At 38.9% G+C, this 20454-nt stretch overlaps 1 protein-coding gene across 3 annotated transcripts in view; it reads left to right on the top strand.

Annotated features, from left to right (window-relative positions):
* The window catches only part of LRRCC1 (leucine rich repeat and coiled-coil centrosomal protein 1), a 65948-nt gene that overhangs the window by 37074 nt on the left and 8420 nt on the right, over positions 1-20454 (top strand). For all 3 annotated transcript variants that reach the window (XM_067553535.1, XM_067553534.1, XM_067553536.1), the window contains 9 exons: positions 321-490; positions 587-796; positions 2360-2559; positions 5020-5221; positions 6106-6254; positions 7412-7616; positions 16158-16297; positions 18365-18566; positions 18939-19124. In XM_067553535.1, the coding sequence (XP_067409636.1) occupies positions 321-490; positions 587-796; positions 2360-2559; positions 5020-5221; positions 6106-6254; positions 7412-7616; positions 16158-16297; positions 18365-18566; positions 18939-19124 (1664 nt within the window). The remainder of the gene's footprint in view (positions 1-320; positions 491-586; positions 797-2359; positions 2560-5019; positions 5222-6105; positions 6255-7411; positions 7617-16157; positions 16298-18364; positions 18567-18938; positions 19125-20454) is intronic.

Raw genomic sequence — 20454 nt, 5'->3', positions numbered from 1 at the left:
TCCATACGAGAGAGTTTTTCAATCCTCATGAAAACATTGGTGTAGCATGTGTACACTGGGGGCTCGTCCAGTGCAGCTACATCACGGTGCAAAAAAAAAAAAAGCCCGGTGTACTTAAAAGGTTTCAACTATCAGCCTCCTAAAATATTTTGTTCTGTAATGTTTCCTGCTGACTGGCTGCTTTATACTGGGGGAAGGCATTTGTGGCTCTTCTTGCTTTTAATGTTATATTTTACTTCTAATGGAAGGTAGAATTTGGCAGGCATCTTTTGCGGTATTCTTTAAATTGAAATAAATTTATGAATAATTCATCCCTAAAGGTTACAGAGAGATCATTCTTCAGACTTTGCCTCAGCTAACGGTCCTAGATGGAAGGAATATATTTGGTGAACCAGTAAACTTGACAGAAGAGGATTCATCAGATTTGCAGTGTTTAGAAGGTCTTCTGGATGGTTTGGTTTCATCCAGTCCCCCCTGCCATGAAGAACAGGTGCTCTGACTGCTATTTTCAAGTGTAAAATCAATGTACTAATTTCATTTTTGCTATGTTGGATATGATTTGGGAATGTCTTTTTCTTTTTTAAAGAGTTGTGTTAACTTGCGAGTGATTACACCTCATATTGATAAGGTGTTAGCTCAGTTTCGACAACATGCAAGTATACCAACACAAAGCACCTTCGATTCTTCAGAGGCAGTCTCCTCTTCAGAACCAGAAAGGGCTAAGCGTGATAATGATGTACACAGTGAGATAAGGATAAAAAAACTAGAGGATCAAATTTCACAGCTCTTGCAGAAGGTAACTCGTCTTAACATTCATCAGATTTACACAAACAGGCTTTTTTATGTTGTGCATCTGTGATGATACTGGAAAAATCCAGTTCTTGCTGGCTTGTGAGGGTGTGACAGTGTGAGGAGAGAAATGTATATATTAATGTGTGCACTAATTTGGGAGGTAATCAGACACCACATGTGAGAAGGGACCACATAAGAATACTGGTAAACTTGAAAAACCTGTAGACAGTACTTACAACAGATAATAGGAATTGGCTTACTGGATCAAACTCTGGTTCATCTAGTCCATTATACAGTCTGTTATCCGATTCTGTTGTATTGGGTATAAAGTTATTAATATTTTTTCTTTAATTCCTTGGCACATGCCATAAACCAGAAAGAAATATGAAAATTTGTAACATCTAGCATTATGGAAGTTAATGTTACAAAATAATGGCCTAATCAGTGTGAATTTACCTTTTTATTTATTTATTTATTGGCCACATTTCCCAGTGTGTTTTTAGTGGCAGTACATGGTGTGCCTAACATATTTACAGGGTCTTCACTAAATGCACACAAATAATAGATGCAATTATTCTCTACATCCACCAAGAGTGGGACTAGAAGTAATCGGCCTAATTTGCGGCAAGGGAGATTAACAGTAGATGTTGGGAAAGCCTTCCTAACTATAAAGATAATTTAGCAATGGAACGGGCTGCTAACGGAGGTTGTGGAATCCTCATCATTGGTGGTTTTTAAGAATAAGTTAGACAAACATTTTGTCTGGGATGGTCTAGGTATATTTAATCCCGCCTCAGTGTGGGGGGGATGGACTAGGTTACCTTTTGAGGTTCCTTATAGCCTTACATTTCTATGATATCTCGTTATTAACAAATTTGGTAAAAGAAATAAATACGTCTTTCTAATTTTAAAATTTTATACTTGAAGTGCTCTCTGACACCTACATCTGTGTAGAGTTGAATCAGTATAGTTTCACTGGATGGGAGGGGGCATGATTTGGGAGTGCACACTATTGTACAAGGTGAGCCCTAATCCTCAGAAGATGGGCTGGGCTACGGTAGAGGGTCTTCAGCTTTGCAGAGCCTCCATCCTCTTGTGGGGGCAAATTATTAGTATAATTTATTCCCATGTTCATAACCTTGTACCTTGTTCTGAAATAACTTTATACTGGGGAATTAATTTTTGTTTCCTTTGATGTGAACTGGAAATCCTTTCGCTATACCTAAGGAATAGTTAAAAACTCTTAAGATAAACAACTTTTTAACAAAAGTTTAACTTGGTAACTGCAGAAGCTTCAAAGAGTAATGAGTAAGCAATTATACGTGTTGTTCTGCCAACATAGCTAGGTTTCCTGCATGGCGGTAGGCTGAAATCTTAAAATAATGAAATGGTTGGCTGAGAAGCAGGGAGAAATGTAGCTAATTAGCCACAGTCTGTAGAATTTTCATTAGATAATCTACTTCTATCAAAGCCGTTTCATAAACGTAATCCTTCAAAGATAACATTTGAAAAAAACATTTTAGAAATTGCTTTTTTTTTCCTTTGACTACTTTGTTTTGGTTCTTAGGTGTCTAATGGTTCAAGAACAGGCACTCCTCTGAAAGTTCTCAAAGCAAAGAGAGACACGGATCTGACTTCTGAGAGTGAGTGTGATAGTGGAAAAGAGAACAGAAAGGTGGCTAAGAGAAGCAAGATTCCTAATTATTGTAAAGCTACTTTGTCTACTAAGTATCATGCTAATCATCTGAAAGGCAAAATAACTGACAGGTACTTTCAGTTCTGCCACAGTAAAAACCCAAAGTCATATTAGAAAGTTGAATACTTGCTGAATTATTTCAGCTTTAGCTTGAAATTTTGTATTGGAGGTGATAAAGCTGTTTGATACCTGTGATGATTTTTGTAGCATTAATGAAGTTCCCAGTTTTTAGAAATTGCATTTGTATTATCTTTATTGATTTAGTACAGTGTTTCCTAAACTTTTAAAAGTTTTTCCTCTTCAGGAAAATGCAACCAATTTTGTGTTCTTTCTGTAACACCACCATGGTTGGAGTTTGGTTTGGTTTTTGTTGGAGTTTGTGTGTGAAATTTAAAAAAAAAAATCTTCTGCCTCTTTTTTCCTGAGTATTAGTCTTTCATGCCCCCCCACTCCGCCACTCCACTTTAAGAAATGATAAGGTTGATTGGTGTAGATTTTAATGTGTCTGATGCTTGATCCCAGGCAAAACCCAGGGAAAGATTGGTATAGGTTGCAGTCAATTTATAAAGATAGATAAAGGATGGCATCATGATTAATGCTAGTCAATATAGCCTTATGGAGAAGAGGTCTTCTCAAACTTCACAGCATTTTTATGTATCTACAAGTTTGATAAATGTAACTGCTGACAAACTGTGAAAAATTTAACTTTATATTATGCAACATTCTGATGTCTGTGTAGGGGTAATTATTACTATAGAAAATCAATTAAATTGGCCTAACTGAAATCTCAAAAAGAAAGTAAATGGAGAAAAATCATCCAGTGGATGTGTTACTAGCAAGGTCTCCCACAGACTTGTTTCTTGTCTGTGTTGTTTAGTATATCAGTTATTTGGAAGAAAACTGCTCGTGAAATTTGCAGATGATACGAAAATTAGTTCTTATTTACTAATCAGTTATACAGAACAGCCTATATGGTTTAGTAAGCTGGTTCATTTGAACAACATGTTTTAATTTATATAATTTACTTTTTTTTAAAAGAGAGCATATTCTCTTAGTCCATGGTATTTGCATATCCACATCTTGAAAACAAAATTGGTTATTGATTCATCTTTGGCTTATGAATAATATAACTTCCACAGTTGTTAATTCTTTGGATTTCATTAAAAATCAATACATTCTTATTTTGGAGACTAAGAATAGATTATTTCAAAACTCTTTCCAGAATACTGACTAACCAAAAGGTCACAGAGAACCTAATCAATATTCTGTAATAACTCAATTCCTAACATTTTATCTATCTACTGAGCTTTCAAGTGGACTGCTTGTATACCTTTATATATGTGTACTTAAATTTATTTACACTTTGTGGTCCTTAGTTTTTCTTTATCATCACACATTTCAATCCTATGTTTTTGCTTTTTCTTTCCTTCCCAAGGAAGAGGAGATGTTTGTTTTTGTTTTTTGTTTTGTTTTGTTTTTCTTTTCTTTTTTGTTTTTAAAACAAACCAAAAACACCCACATTGCTACTGTGTCAAAACCTTTCCTTGGGTCACTCTACAAAATAGAAATGTGGATTTTTTTCTAACTTCACCTCCTTATCTTTGTGAATGAAGAAACAAATTATTAGACTCCTTCATGTGATTCTTTCATTTAGGACACCATTCACTTTTTTGGTCTTTCTGTCCTTGTCAATTACTAAACTTTCTCTTCCTTGCCCATTGAGTATCCCCATTATAGGACCATGGTCAATCCCAAAAGATTCTTGTATCCCCTGCTTGAACTGCATTTAACCCAAACATCCATTATACCTTTATGGAATGGAAGGCTGCTGAGCTGCTGCTGTGGTCCTTGCCCAGTTGTTTCCACCCTGAGTGAATGACACTTCCACTTTCAGCTGCTGGATTGAAGCACCTGTCTAACAGTATGCCCACGCTTCAAGCTCAGGGTGTAATTCCCAGCCTGAGGAAATTCACCCATGCTAGCTCTGAGCTAGCACACTAAAAGAAGAGTGTAGCACCAGTAGTGGGAGCAGCGACAGGTGCATACTGCCCAGAGTATGTGCCTGTCTTCTTGGATAATAACTATCTTTCATGTCAGATGATCACATTACTTTATGGTTGTGCTTGTGGGCTTTTTAATTATGTCTTTGTTTCAGTTACATGCTTGCTAACTGTGAGATACAAAACGTTAAATTTAGAAGGTAGTTAATACCAAAGTTCTGACCTTAAAGTCAAACCCCTGAAATTCCCATGTTACATTTAGATAATGACCGAGTTTCTATAGCCAACCATTAAATGTCTTTCAGAATAACATCTCCCTGGGTACTGCATGTTTTTAAGTTAACCTTCTAATTATAATTGTCATTCCAGCTCTGTTTACAACTTGTTCTCCTAAATTTAGATGTGCAGTTCAACATAGTTAATTCTTCCAATTTCCGATATAGGAGTTTCCAACACTTGATGTCATTAATATGTAAAGAGATATTTAACTTTGTACACTTCTTATGTACATTAACTTTTTTATCACTTCAGGGGAGAGGAGCAGAATTTCTTAAAGTCGAAGCATCTGCATTCTGAAATGAAAGAGAACTCTTCTTGTGTAAATTCAGCTTCAGAAACTCCAGATTTGGAAGTAGTGGGCAAATCAGCCAAGAAATTGATGGGAAGACCAAAAAGACAAATAAGAAAAACAGAAGACATGAATTCAAGTACTGCAGAGGAATCCACTTACAGGGTATGTTTTTACTTGCAATAAAGTAAATAAGAAAATGTAATCTTCATCTGCAGTAGAACAAGTGTGAATACAAAGGTTGCCCAAGGAAAATTCTAAAATGAGATGAAGATAGGATAATTTTGCTAAACTGTTTTATAACAGTAATGTTAAAAAAAAACCCAAAAACTCAAAACAAACTTTTTAACAATAGATTACTATGCATTTGGTGTTGCAACACACATTGCTGGCAGAGGTGACGATTAACAAAGATATTGAGTATAAATCTTGTACAGCTAAGTAGAAGACAAGAAAAAGCAAAGCTTTAATGATCTAACCCTCCTTTTTTTATAAGGGTATGTGCACACTGACAGCAGCACTGTCGGCATTGCCGAATTGATTTTTGCAGGATCGAGTGAGCAGCAGTAGAGACCCATTTAATTGATCAGGAAGTCAACTGAATAAATCCACCCCCACAAAAAGATTAACGCTGAGTCAACGGGAAGGCATTTCCTGTCGGTGCAGCGTAGTGGGGATGCTGCGCTATTTAGAATCTAGGAGGTCGAGGGGAGATACGCAAGCTACTCTACATAGCTTGCGTATCTCCCGTCGACTGCTGCCGAATTTCACCAGCAGTGTAGACCAGGCCTAAGTCAGCTGAATTGGCAGGTGATTCTGTTAAGCTTTCCTACCTCGAGCAGTTGAATGCAACTCATCTGGCTGGCTGGGCTAGATGTTTTACTGTGTTCTGTTTACCCCATATTCTTTTACTCAACCTGGTCTTCATCAGCTTCCGGAAAGTACAAGTAATTTTTTTAAGAACTATTAACATAATTAACTCGAGGAGCCAAACAGTTCATTAAACTTGAAGGTTTCAGAATGTGAGTTTTTAATATATTTTTGTTCAGGCACTAGTTCAAGAACTGGATCAGGAGAAAGAGAAGAGATGGAAAGCTGAACAAGCTGAAAAGAAACTGAGAGAATATATCAAAGAACTGCAGAAACAGTCAAAAGAAGAAAAGGATATTCAGAGCATGGCTGTGTATACTACAGATAGGTAAAGGAAAGACTTTTAATCCAAGGCATGCTACTTATGTGGCTTAGAGAAATGAGGAAAGAGTTAAGCAGTAAACTTTCAAAATAATATAAAATATAGGATAAAAATGGTGATCTCAGGACTTCAATTAATGGTTTACAATGAAATCCCCTCTTTGAAAGTGTATTACTCAGTCTTTTCTGTCCTCCAAATGGACAAAGTAATTCTGAGTTATATGCATTCAGTTCTTTCCTCCCTGTGCTAGTCCTGAATGAAAGAAAACACCTAGCTACTTCAAATTGAACAGTTTAACATTGAACATCTAGACTAGAATAGGTCATCTCATCAGTAAGACTTTGGGTTTCTTGTTGGACTTATCTTCATAAATTCTGTTTCCTAATGGAATCTTGAGTGCTATCACAGTTGTGTGAAGATTGTTCTTCTATAGTTGGTTGGGATTTTTGTCACTCATTGGATACTCCCCCCCCCCCCCCCCCCCCCCCCCCCCCCAATAGGCCCATTTCCATGCTTCACAAGAAAAATGAGGCAAAAAGATTTGCTGAAATTGGAACATCCGTGTTTGGTTAGGAAGATTTTCTCCCTTGTCTTTTGACTACAGGAGCAGTTCTCCTTTCCACTAATTAGACTGTCACCCTAATACAAACTTGCCTATAACCCTGATTCCAGAACTTCAATGTGAGATGTTGTTGTTGTCCTTTCTTTTAAAATAACCTAAAGAAAACTCAAGTTGGAGATTGCATATCAGTGCTCTCTAAATGCCTACTTACCATGCTTGTTTAAAAAAAACCAACCCAAACACTTGTTCTACATAGCAACCAATGCTAGGTGGAGTAAGATTTACAGATCAAATTGGAGGGAACATTTCCTTGAAGGCCTTAGTTTTCATGATTGTCTTCAAATTAATAATGTCTCAATATGGTGGCACCAAACACTACATAGTCTTATATTCATGCATCTGTATTTAATATATGAACATGTAACATTACCACGCTGAATCTTATCAACATGCCTAATAAAGCTGACCAAAGCATTTTGTTCTTTGCCACAATTAAACTTCTTAAAATCTTTTAAATCTGTTTGTTTGGGATGGGATAAGTATTATAAATATATATTTTAGTAACCGTAAAATGTATTTGCATTATTGCACTAATGCTTAGGTTAAAGGAACTGATTTTGAGAGAGAGAAATACAAAAACGAAACTGCAAGCTGATGTCCAGCATTTGAAAGATGAAACCAAAAAAGTTACCAATGAGTTAAATCAAGCAAGAAATAAAGAGAATGATCAACGAAAGGCTCTACAAACCTTAGAAGAAACATTATCCAAGATGGAGCTACAAAGAGTACAGCAACAAGCAACAGAGGTATGTTTCGCATTGGTTGCTTATAATAATGGTATAATAATGGAATGACATTTAATAAGCACCTATAAATACTGATGAGCCCTTAAAATGTCATAAGCCCAACTTTGTTTTTAATTTGTCTTTACTGTGAAAATAAACCTTTGATTAAATATGCATTTTAATTACTATTCTTTCAAATTTAAAGAATGGGCAGGCAATAAAGTATTAAACTTGAATTGTAAGAAACCTGGGTAATCACTTCTTGAGTCAGTGGGATTTTTCAACAATATATATTAATGAAAAGAGGCTTGTAAATCTAAAAATATGTCCTTTAAATTGATAAAACAGGCCTTAGTGGTTATACTGCAAAATTTAAACAATTTTTGTAATTCTCCTGTGTCTGTTTGACAGAAGAAATGGATTGCATGCCTGTAAGTTTATACAGAACAAAATAGAAATAGGCAATAGTGTATTAAATAAATGTATTGATTTTTTTAAGTAGAAAAGCATGCTGATGCTATGGCCAAAAGAGGCATTGGATCTTTTTGGTTTTTATACAGCACAAAGAGTAGATGTAAGACTTGTATTGTTCATTAAATTATTCTACAAGTAGTCTGGGATTACTGAGAGTCTGGAAGTGACCTTCAAATCCAAAGTATGTATCCTGCCTTTCACTTACAAAGGGAAAGAACTAAAGCCAGTGATACTCGCCCATATGTACAGATTTGGGGTCTGGTTTGGGGAGGGGTGGGTTGTTTGTTTGGCTTGGATAGGTAATTATTTAGTGGTGCATAAATCCTTGATTTTATTTATTTATTTTTTTAATTGGTGGGAAGATCCTTGAATAAATCCTTTACCATCTGGCAGCAGTGGTGACATCATTTTACTGCCTACAAAAAGAACAGTTTATTAGGTGAATACCTATCTGTTTGGTTCTTAAAAGTTTTATAGACCTGCATTTTTTAATAATTGTATATTTCAGATAATTTAGTTTCAAAGTCATCCTATCCATTATCTTCTCAGCAGTTCAGCTTTATTATTATTCTGCCCTGTCTTTCAGTTCAAGGAATAGATATTTTCTAGAATACTTATAGAATTCTTTTCCTTAATGCAGTGGGGAGTTGGCTTGATTTTTGAGGTGGTTAACATGATGGTTGAGAATCACTGATAAAGGGTATTAGTTTGGTATTGGTTCATGAATAGTGCGTGTTTATTCTATTAATATGAACATGAGATATTTGTGACATACTATAAATTAATCTAATTTTGTACTTTCACTGTGTGACTAATTTTCATCTTAAAGTATATATCCCCATTTAGATTGTAGAGTCTTTATTGAGGCTTTTACTCTGAAATAAGTCACCAGGTTTAATGAAAATTTAAAAAAAACAACCAAAAAAACCTTTGATTGTGCCCCATTTCAGCCCCAATGACAATTGGAATAAATAGATTGTTAGATGTGACTCATGGGGAGGCATGTCCTTTCTAAAATGAAGAACTAGAAATAATGCCTTTATTGTGGAGAATAAATAGATCCAAAGAACTTGGTTAGCCTGAGCTACTTGGTCTGTAGACGCTATCCTAGGTAGCTTTGGAATGCATTGCCATTTAAAATAAAACCTTAACTGAGGATGCCCCTGTACCTCCTTTTTTTTTTTTTTTTTTTTTTTTTTTTTAAATGTTCATGCAGGAGATGATGTACCATTGAAAATGCAGGGCTTTTTATATATTGACACAGGACATCCGGTATTGAGATTATCTTCCCCAAAACTACAAGTTTCAGATTGCAGCATTGCAATATCAGAAATGTCCCTTGACCTTCTGATTGATAATCCAGTCTTCATTGGGAAGATGGTGAAATAACTCCAGAGAAAACTGCTCTCTGTTTTGCTTTTCTGAGAGCAGGAAAGTAAACTGCTTGATTTTGTTTCACTTCCAGCTTTCACTTTTAAGTCAATGTTGTAATTGTTGTTCCTTTAGAATGATACTCAGAGAAAGTGCTCTGTCTGTAAATCAACAACTATTAACAATGTTGGCATTCCCAGGAAAGCAAAATGTCAGAGATTAGAGTTGAATAAAATATAAAAGCTGAAGAGCGATCTGTCAGAGTGTCCTGCTCTGTAGAGAGACGGAAGGATTGAGAAGCTGCTGCTGCTGGATAGTGTAGGAGGTGACTTGGAGAGAGAATTAAAAACAAAACCAAAAAAAAGTGGAAGGGGGCAGTGTAGAAGTCTATACTACTGTATATCATGGAAGATGCACCACATTAGACCAGTGATAAACAATGAGATCTGTCAACACCACCTGTGCAGCCTCCTCCATATCCTGACCTGAAACTTTTTCATTGAGAGATTTCTAGGTAGATATATTGGTTTAGAGTGAATTAGTTATGCAAAATCAAGTTGGGATACATTTTAGTATATCCTGATCTTTTTTTCTCTCTCATATCAAAGGGTACAGAGGAGATACTTTGGTGTGTGGAAAAATTTATTCTTCTTTGAGTGCTTGCTCATGTCTCTTCCATGTTAGGTGTGTGTGTGCACCACATGCACAAATGTTGGAGATTTTTTTCCTTCAGTGGTATCCGTAGGGCCTGCTCTAGTACCCTCTGCAGTAGTGGGCATATGTGCCGATATAAGATATAAGTAGTGGGCATATGTGCCGGCTCCCCCTCCCTCTGTTCCTTCTTACCGCCAGTGATGGTCCTTGCCGTGGCAAGCCTTTAACCAGTGGTTTTTTGTGTAGTAGTGTATATAGTTGTTAATCAAGTTCATTTAGTTAGAATTAGTAGTTTAAGGCCTGGTTTACACTTACATGGCGATTTGGCGGCAGTCAACAGGAGTTACGCAAGCTACGCAGAGTAGCTTACGTAACTCTTGTCGACTGCTGTGCTTCTCTTTTGCACGGCGTCTTCACTGCACTGCGCCAACAGGAACCATGTTCCCGTCGACACAGTGCTACACCACTTGTGGGGGTGGTGCTACAGTGTCAACTTCTGGATCGATTGTGCGGGTCTTCACTGACCGCTCAATTGATCCAGAAAGGTCGATCTGATGGCAGCAACTTTGCCGCCGTCAGTATAGACATACCCTAAGTAGAATTTGTTGACATGGGACTTAGCCCCAGAGACGGGCATGCCTCGGTCCCCAGGTTTTAAGCCATGCAGTTCTTGTGAAAAGCCTATGCCCTTGAACAGTCGTCACCAGAGCTGCTTGAAGTGCCTGGGTGAGATACACATTCGGAACAAATTAGCCTATGCCTTGAGAGCAGGCGCCAGTCCCCCATTGGTCCCTGAGGCACCGCCATCCTCATTCAGACTCCCAGTACCACTCTCTGGACCCTCAAAACTGGTCACCAGAGCCTTGATGTAGGGCTCGAGGGTCTCGGCACCGATCCCTGGGTTCGAGGCATCAATCTCTGGAGCATTATTACTGGTCACCAGAACAGGAACCTAGGGAGCCCTGGCACTGATTGGTGGGGCACTGGAACGCCGCACCCACTGGTGTTCTAAGGAGCTGGAAACAAGGTCAGCACTACTGTAGTCATCAGGCTCGGATTTGTAGGGAGAGGAGAGCACCTTACCTAAGTACCCCTGGGTACTACAGCTGCGTGATCCCCTCCCACCCCGCTCTACCATCAGGTTCATGGCCACCAATGCAATAGCCCTTACCATGGCTATTCTGGAACCCATGGGGATTCTCTACTGTCTCAAGGTCGCAGTATCTCCAGTCTGTCTCGGAGACATCCAAGAGGTGCCAAGAGACGCTCAGCGACGGTATCACACACACATCCAGATTCAGATGAGGAACTGGGCCAAGTAGAAGGGGCTTCAGGGATCCCCCAAGAAGAGGCTATCACAGCCATGGGGGAACAGTCAGCCACTCCTCCTCTACCGGCCTCTTCGTCATCATCACCTTATGAGGCAGCAACAGGCCAGTCTGCCACAGTTTCACAGGACAACTATAGGACACACCAAGAGCTGCTCAAGAGAGTAGCAGCAGATCTAGGCCTGGAAGCAGAGGCCTTCAAGGAGCCAGCTGACTTGCTCTTTGATATTCTGGCAGCAGCAGCCCCTTTCAGAATGGCCCTTCCCATCCATGAGGGAGTCATCAAGCTGGTCAAGGCCTTATGGTAAAACCTCTTCTCTCTGCCCCCTACATTAAAAGGGTAGAGAAAAAATATTATGTGCCCACCAAGGGGTTCGAGTATCTCTATTCCCATTCATCCCTGGGGTCCTTAGTAGTGTCGGCAGCCAACGAGAAAGGTAGACAAAGGGCAGTCAAGCTCAACCCCTAAAAATAAGGTGAAAAAGCTGGACCTTTTGGGGCAAAAAATGTATTCAACCACGAGTCTCCAACTCTGCATATCAAACCAGCAAGCTTTGCTGGGGAGATATGATTTTAATGTGTGGCATTCCATGGCCAAATTTGCTGATTCCTTGTCCCAGGAGCCTAAGCAGGAGTTTCGGGACATTCTGAAGGAGGGCGAATCAGTGGCCCAGGCTTCACTCTAGGCAGTCTCTGACACGGCAGACTCAGCGGTCAGAAAAATGGCATCCACAGTGTTGATGCAAAGAGCCTCATGGCTGCAGTCATCTGGCTTATCGGCGGAGGTCCAAACAGTCCATCCAGGACCCCCTCGTTGATGGTGCATGTCTATTCTCTGACCAAACAGATGCCAGGCTGCACGGCCTTAAGAATTCCAGGGCCACACTCCACTTAGGTTTATACACCTCATTGGGTTCCAGGAAATATTTCAGGCCCAAACACAACGGTTTGTGGGCCAGGCTAGGAGTGAGCCCCAGAAGAGGAGAAACAGGAGCTATAAGTACCATCTGGGTCAACCTATTGCTGTCACGGCCCAGTTGAGCCCAGGCCACTATTCACCAAGCGGCAGGCAGACCTTTTGAGGGTGTGCCCTGAGGTGACCTACCAGTCTCGACCCAGGATCCAACCTTGTCTTTCCTTTCAAACCGCCTCTCCCCCTTCCTTCTTGCATGGGCAGCTATAACATCAGACAGGTGGGTTCTAAATACTGTTGCAGTGGGGTACACCCTTCAATTACTTAGATTCCTCCTTCCCACCCACCCCCATCCCTGTCCCTCTTCAAAGACCCTTCTCACAAGCAACTCCTCGCCCAGGAGGTACAAGCCTTCCTGCAGGTAGGTGCCATAGAGGAAGTTCCGCTGCACCTGAGAGGAAAAGGGTTTTACTCCTGTTACTTTCTAATCCTGAAAGCCAAAGGGGGCCTGCGACCCATACTGAACCTGCATTGCCTCAACAAATAGCCCAAGAAACTGAAGTTCCGTATTGTTTCACTAGCTGCCAGATGTCTGGAAAGGTAGTGTGAGTGCTGACAGATAACTTTGCAGCAATGCACTATGTCAGCAAGCAAGGGGGAGCAAGATCCTCAGCTCTGTGCCTAGAAGCGCTCAGCCTGTAGGACTTCTGCGTGGGACATGTGATCCACCTGGAAGCATCGTGTCTCCCTGGGACCAAGAACACATTAGCAGATCTCCTCAGCAGGTCTTTCTATTCTTGTCACGAATACTGGTTCAGCATGCTGTTGAACCTGGCAGTGGCAGCCCCTTGGACACTCCCAGTCCGTTCAGATTTGGTCTCACAGGATCATGTTGGTTGTTACACCTGTCTCCTCGCATCTGACAGCATGGATGCTGCATTGCTAAACCAGAAAGAACAAGCTTGTTCCGCCCAGCTCCAGAAAGTCCTTCTGGAGAGCAGGAAACTTTCTACTATAGCGACTTACCTGGCAAAGTGAAAATGCTTCTGCTGAGTGATGGAATGTAGTCTCTTCCTATCCCAGGTACTGATACCTCTTATTTTGGAATATTTACTCCACTTAAAGCACCAAGGCCCAGTGCTATCATCAGTCAAGGTACACCTAGTGGCTATCTTGGCATTTCACCCGCATAGCCAAGGCAGTCCAATCTTCTCTCATGAGATGACAGTGTAGATTCCTGAAATGCTTCCCGCAAGTCAGAGACCCAGTTCCTCCATGGGACCTCAACCTTATTCTGTCCAGTCTCACGGGGCCCCCCTTTGAGCCCATGGCATCCTGCTCCCTTCTCCACTTGCCTTGGAAAGTCACCTTACTGGTGGCAATTACATCAACGAAGTGTGTCTCTGAAGTCAAGACTAACGTCAGAGCCTACCTATGCTGTATTCTTCAAAGATAAGGTTCAGCTGCAGCCTCGCCCTGCATTTCTACCGAAGGTAGTATCAGATTTTCATGTCAACCAGGACATCTTCCTACCAGTGTTCTTCCCAAAACCACATAGCTCTTGTGAGGAAAGACACCTACACACCTTGGATGTCAGATGAACGCTAGCTTTGTATGTAGAAAGAACAAAGCCCTTCAAGAAAACCACCCAGCTCTTCATTGCGGTGGCTGAACGAATGAAAGGTCTGCCAGTTTAATTGCAGAGGATTTCCTCTTGGGTCATCTCCTGCATCCATACTTGTTATGAACAGGCAAAGGTCATATCTCCTGCCTCTTTAACAGTCCAGTCGACGAGAGCACAGGGCTCTTCAGCGGTTTTCCTAGCCCAGGTCCCGATACAGGACATTTTACAGGGCTGCAACCTGGTCTTTGGTTCACACCTTCATGTCTCACTGTACCATACCATCATGTAACAAGCTCGAGACGATGCAGGCTTTGGCAGGGTGGTATTGCAGTCGGCACATCTGTGAACTCCTGGCCCACCTCCAGAGGTACTGCTTGTGAGTCATTTGGAATGGAATGGACATGTGCAAGCACTTGAAGAAGAAAAGACTGTTATTAACCTTCCGTAATGTTGATCTTCGAGATGTATTGCTCATGTCCATTCCATGACCCACCCTCCTTCCCCTCTGTTGGAGTTCTGGGAAGCAGGAACTGAGACGGGGGAGCCGGCAGCATCCTTATATCAGTGCATACCCATGCCACTTCAGAAGGAGCTAGAGCCCAGCCCTGCAGACACCACTAAGGGAAAAATCTCCAGCACCAGTGCATGTGGTGTGCGTGTGCACACACCTAGCATGGAATGGACATGAGTAACACATCTCGAAGAACAACAATACGGAAGGTTAGTCTTTTTTTCAACTAGTAAAATGGAATTCACCACAAAGCTTATGGTGTCAAATGAAATAAATTTGCCATGTTGGGCTAGATTTATAAAGGAGCTTAGGCATGGCAACGCTCAGCACAGGGGCACAGGGACAATTTTTATTGTGGGGGTGCTGAAAGCCACTGAACAAAACTGTAAGCCCTGCATGTGATGTAAGCTGGGTCTTCGGTTGCTATTATTATGTCAAACAAAAGTGGTGCTGCTGTACCCCCCAGCACTCCTAGTTCTAGTACTCCTGACTCAGCTTTGCCATACCCAACTTCTAGGTGCCTAGGAAATCACTGTATTCTCAAAGCCTGAGTTAGGTGCTCAGGCTCCCTATACAATGAATGTAGGGAAGTAGATGCCTCAGAATAGGATTCACAAAAGCCAGCAAGTTTAGGTGACTCCCTGCCTAAACTACCCCAATAGGAAATGCTATGTATTAGGGGATGCTCCTAAGCTCCGCTCCTTCACCAAAATAAGTGCCTAAGTCTGGGCTGCAGGGAAGCGCCTCTCTCTACTTTAGAGTCTTATCTACAAACCTTCATTTGGAGTTAGGGACCTATTTTGTCTTTGTGGGTGGGTGCTCCCCCTCAAAATTCCCAGTGATTAGGCTGCTCACCTGGGATGTGGGAGATGCCTGATTCAAGCACCCTCGTACCCCCCTGCCTGAGGGATTTGAACAAGGATTCGCTGCCTCTCAGATAAGTGACCTAACCACTGAGCTGTGGCATAGTCTCATATGGCCCTCATTTTCTCCCACTGAAGTTGTTCTGCTGTGGATCAATAACTAAAGAGTCATTGGAGCAGGAGGACTGGATCCTGGTCTCCTACACCTTGGATGAGTGCTCTAACCACCAGGGTACAGTTATTTTTATGCTTGTTCTCTTTCTGGCCTACTGACTCTTTACTTATTTATCCACAGTGGAATGTAGTTGCTTTTTTGGTGACAATAACTTTAACTCAAAATCAGTAAGCTATAGACTTTATTGGTCCACATTATAGACTGCAACAAGTGTTCTAAAGATTAGGTGGCATTGCTTCTCCAAAGTTCTGTCTGAAATTTTAACTTTATAATTGAGGGAAATAATTCTGTAAAGATACTTCTTTCTGAATCCTTACTCTGTAAATGAGTAAATAAATATCCCTTGTTTTTTATAAAAAGTGCCAAAACGCTTTGAAGATTTTCAGTTAACACGGTTTCACTTAATATGGGATAAATTAGATTGTTGCAAATTTGGCTCTCTAATCAATATTTCATAGAGCTGGTGAGGTAATCAAAACTGTGACCTTTTATTAAAATATCCTAACAGTCATGGTGTTTGCCACAGAAATAATGGCCCTGACAAATACACTGCTTTAATAACTGTTGTTGATTTTTATCCTAATTGAAAGTTTTAGGAGAGGGCATCAGTTTTAAGACTAATTCCTCTCATTTTATAAACTTTATACAGATGAAGCGGATTCAAGAGGCAGAACTTAAAGCTTCAGCAACTGAGAGAGAAGTACAGTTACTTCGAGTATCCCTTCGACAACAGAAAGAGAAGGTGCAACAACTACATGAACTTCTCGTGTTAAGAGAGCAAGAGCACAGGTGTGTTCCTTTATGACAATCCAGAGAGGGTGTGTTAACACTGCAGAATCTACAAAAGCTTTGTTTATTTGAGGATGTTCTGCCATTGTTAGAATCTGAGCCAATGTATTTGAAAATATATATATAATATAAAAAAATATAATTTTGAGAAGTTCTACCTTGTTTTTCTGCCTTTTGCTAAAATGACAGATTTGAGGGTTTTTTTTGGGGGGGAGGATAGTAGATAGCCATTCTCTCATTCGCTCCAGAGTAGACTCTGAGAAGGAAGTATGTGGCAGCAACTTTCCCTCCTCTGAGACTTCCATGCAGATAAACTTGTTCCTCAGATCTTTCTTTGATTTGGTTTTCTTCATCTGGTAAGGCAATGATTGACATTTGTTCAAAACTATCAAAGTCTTGAATGAAAGATACCTTATATTCTTTCCTGGATAAAAGCATATCAAAACTTACACAAAATTTCTTTGCATTAAAAGCAATTTATCTTTCATACTCTAAAGCATTAAAAGTTAGTTAAGTCCTGCAGCATCTCACTTCTAGGTAAATCCAAGCAGACTGTCCTTTTGTCAGTGATTATGGTTGGGCTGGCTTTTGAGAAAACAGGTTTTAACACGTGTGCAGTTTGGATAGCTCAGCACAGCAAACAAGACAAATTATGGGCAAGAAACTTTTGCTGAATAGCAGAGTCTTATAAAATGGCCTTTTAGAGGGATACAGTCATATAATCTTATAAGAATAAGCCTACTTCAGTAAAATACAAACAAAATAGTGCAGGACTCTCGGTGGAAATGAGCTTAATGTTATCATGTGCTATCAATATTGCAATTTGGTCTATCCTGGCAGAATTTCTTAAAATAACATTTTTGAAAATTTTCATAACCCTAGAATATTCAAGTAGTGGACTAATATTCCTAATCTGTGTCTTCCTGACAATGTCTTATTTACATTACCATTTCATGCTTTACACACACTTCTTCTCCCTTCTATTGCTATCTTTTTAAAAAACAATATTATGGATTATATGTATAGAGGACAAATTCAGAGGTTCTGTAAGTTTTTTACATTCATGTGTAACTTACAGATGCAGGTGTGGGTTTGTAGTGGGAAAAACAACCAATAGAAGGGTGTAAATAAGAGAAGTATATGAATTTTTTAGGATATTTTGACCATTTATTTATTTGCCAGTGACCAGAATTTTCACTCACCTGAAATTTTTTGCCAAGTGAATCTCTCCAAATTTTTGGACCTTTTTTATGAAAAAAACAAACAAACAAACAAAAAACTCTAGATAACCAATTGCTAAATTCACGAATGTAAACATCCCCCTCATTTGAACTGCAAACACCATATTTCTTAAATCTTTTAGTCTTAAAATTGACAATTTCCACTCAACTGAAAATGACATCAAAACAGAGCTGTTGGTTTTCAGCAATGTCAACATAACGTTCTTTGAAGGTGGGAGAGAGAATATATAACCATAATTTATTCCTTGCCATTGCACTATAGTGCAAAACCTTAACATTGACCTTGGCAACATCAAGAAGCACATCTGATCGGATCCTTGTACTGTGAATTCTGTGATGTGATGTTCTCACACAAAGAAATACAAGGTTGGGATTAAGATTTTACATATTTGTATGATGACAAGGAGTCTGTGGTGTGTGTTTGTGTTACTAAACGAGTAGGGGATGTGATGTGCGTGGGACTTATTTATAGTTGGTTGAATGATTATTAGTGAATATGGAGTGTGAGGATGAAGGTATATATTAATTAATGCTTGCTGCTAAAGGGTTCAGATGGGTATTTCCCTTAAGCAATCATAACTGGTTTTTCACTAAATAGATTTTGTTTTTCCTTCTTTGTTGGAATTATACATTGATTGTCTATCCACTGTTCTCCTTGACCCTCACAAAAACTAAATATCACTTGAAGAGCAATGTTGTAAATACATGGTTCCTATCTTGCTCTTTGAATTAGGCTGTTTTTAATTTTTTTTAAATAAAGCTAGTGATATAGTATTGAAAGATACTGCCATTCTGAATTTAATGTACATCTGATTGTTAACTCCAGGAGTGAACTTGAAACCCGAGTTGCTTTGAATGGATCTGAATTCCAAGAAGCTTTGTCAAAAGAAATTGCTAAAGAAGAGCAGAGGCATGAAGAACGTATTAAAGAATTTCAGGAGAAAATTAATATGTTAAACCAGCAATATATGGAGTTAGAAAATGAATTTCGTATTGCTTTAACTATCGAAGCCAAAAGGTATAAAGAGGTAAGATTAAGACAGTATCTTGCAAAATGTGTGGAGTTGAGGAAGTTGTCAAACTCTGTGCTTAAAAATATTTTTCTTTCCGTGCTTGTTAATCAAAAATGACTATTTTAAGTGTTAAAGTAACAGTTGGCCTTAAATTAATTTAAACTTTTGAGATCCTATTTCAAATATGGTTTGACTGAGTAAATTCCATGCATTCATAATTTAATAAATGGAAAACAATAACTTCAGGTGATATAAAATGCATTTGGAATGGATGGAATTAATCTCGCTTCCATTATTTCAAATTACCAGATTGTAATTCCACTGTACCCTACACACATGCACTTAGAGAGCTAATTTTCTTTTTATTAACTTGTGCTTATCTTACAGGTTAAGGATGGTTTTGAAAATGTTACTGCTGAGTTAACAGAACATAAGTGTGCCCTTTTTCAAGCTCAGCAAAAGGAAAAGCAGTCAGCAGCTCTGATTCAAGAGCTGACATCCATGGTGAAAGAACAGAAAGTAAGGATTACAGAAGTAGTAAAATCAAAACAAGAAACAACAGCAAATCTAAAGGTGTGTGTGTGTATATTTTTTTTAATTATACACTACTTTAGTTTAGACAAGAAGTTGCAACATTAACAATACCCACTCAATATATTTCATCTTAAAGTTAACATTGTGCATTTCCTTATCACATTTTAAGTCCATGTTAATATTCACAGCAATCTCAATTCTCATGTCTTAACTACTCAAACACTTTGAGACTTTTCAGATGCACAGTTTAGCCAAATACACACACATACAGTTCCTCACAATTGCACTCCTATTATATGATGTTAGTAAGCTGTACATGATAGTAACTGCTTGAAACTAAGATTGAGTATTAAAGACTCTGATCTTTTGTAAACTCAGAAATGACAGTACTTTAGCTGCAGAACAGTTATTTTAAAATGATTGTACATGGATTAATTGATTAACGTGTATACAATACTGTACAAAGTACTCTTACTGAAATTTATATAATAAGCATTATTGCAGTAATTAGATATAATTTGCATTAGCTGGTATGCAGCACATTTTCTGTAGATACTATCTACAATATTATAATATCCACAAATGACCATTTAAATATTAGGAACATAATCACATTTAACAAGTTTTCTAGCTGTTAAACAAGTTCTAGCTGGACTTATATTTATCTTGTAGCTTTTTCCAAGAGGCCAGTGGAAATGTATGCGTAGAAATCTGCAGTCTCTAAAAGCAAGTTACTTTTTTTAATGTCAAGTCAGCTTTGCAAGAAGAAAATAAGTTTTCAAGGGCATAATGTTTAATATATTATTAAACCAAATGGAATCTGTCAGAGAATAACTGTTGGAAATTTGATTATTCCTTAAAACTATTTTTAAAAGTACAAAATAGGCTTTTTTTATTTATAAGATATAAGAAAAATTAACTTTGTATGTTTCAGGTTAGACCCAATGTCTCGAGGGGTGGCAGCCGACCCCAGCTCAGCCTCCATTTGTTTCCTTTGGATTAACTCAGCTGTGCAACCTAAATTCTCCATTTCCTCATTTTAGACTTTTTAGACTTTTTTGCACTTCTTTTAATTACAAAGTTTATACTAACTTCCTCTTAAATTGTGCATACCTGTATGCAAACAAACTTTATTAAAATTAGGTTTGGCTGTGAATAAAATGCATACACTGTGTTTACTGATGAAACAAGTGCTTGTGCTTTGTTACTGGTAAAAGATGCCAATTTTTATCAGACAAAACCTTGTGTGTAAGTGGAATAGTCACTTAAATAGCTAGTTAGTATTAACTGTCAAAGTTAAAGTGGTGTTAATTATACTGAATTCCTGAAAATTTGTTGTACAGAATCTTAACTGTGTGTGTGTGTGTGG

This window comes from Emydura macquarii, unplaced genomic scaffold (assembly GCF_026122565.2).
Source record: "Emydura macquarii macquarii isolate MOO-44397 ecotype Brisbane River unplaced genomic scaffold, CSIRO-AGI_Emac_v2 contig_1477, whole genome shotgun sequence".
Taxonomy (NCBI): Eukaryota; Metazoa; Chordata; order Testudines; family Chelidae; genus Emydura; species Emydura macquarii.
This window is presented reverse-complemented; position numbering and strand designations above follow the sequence as displayed.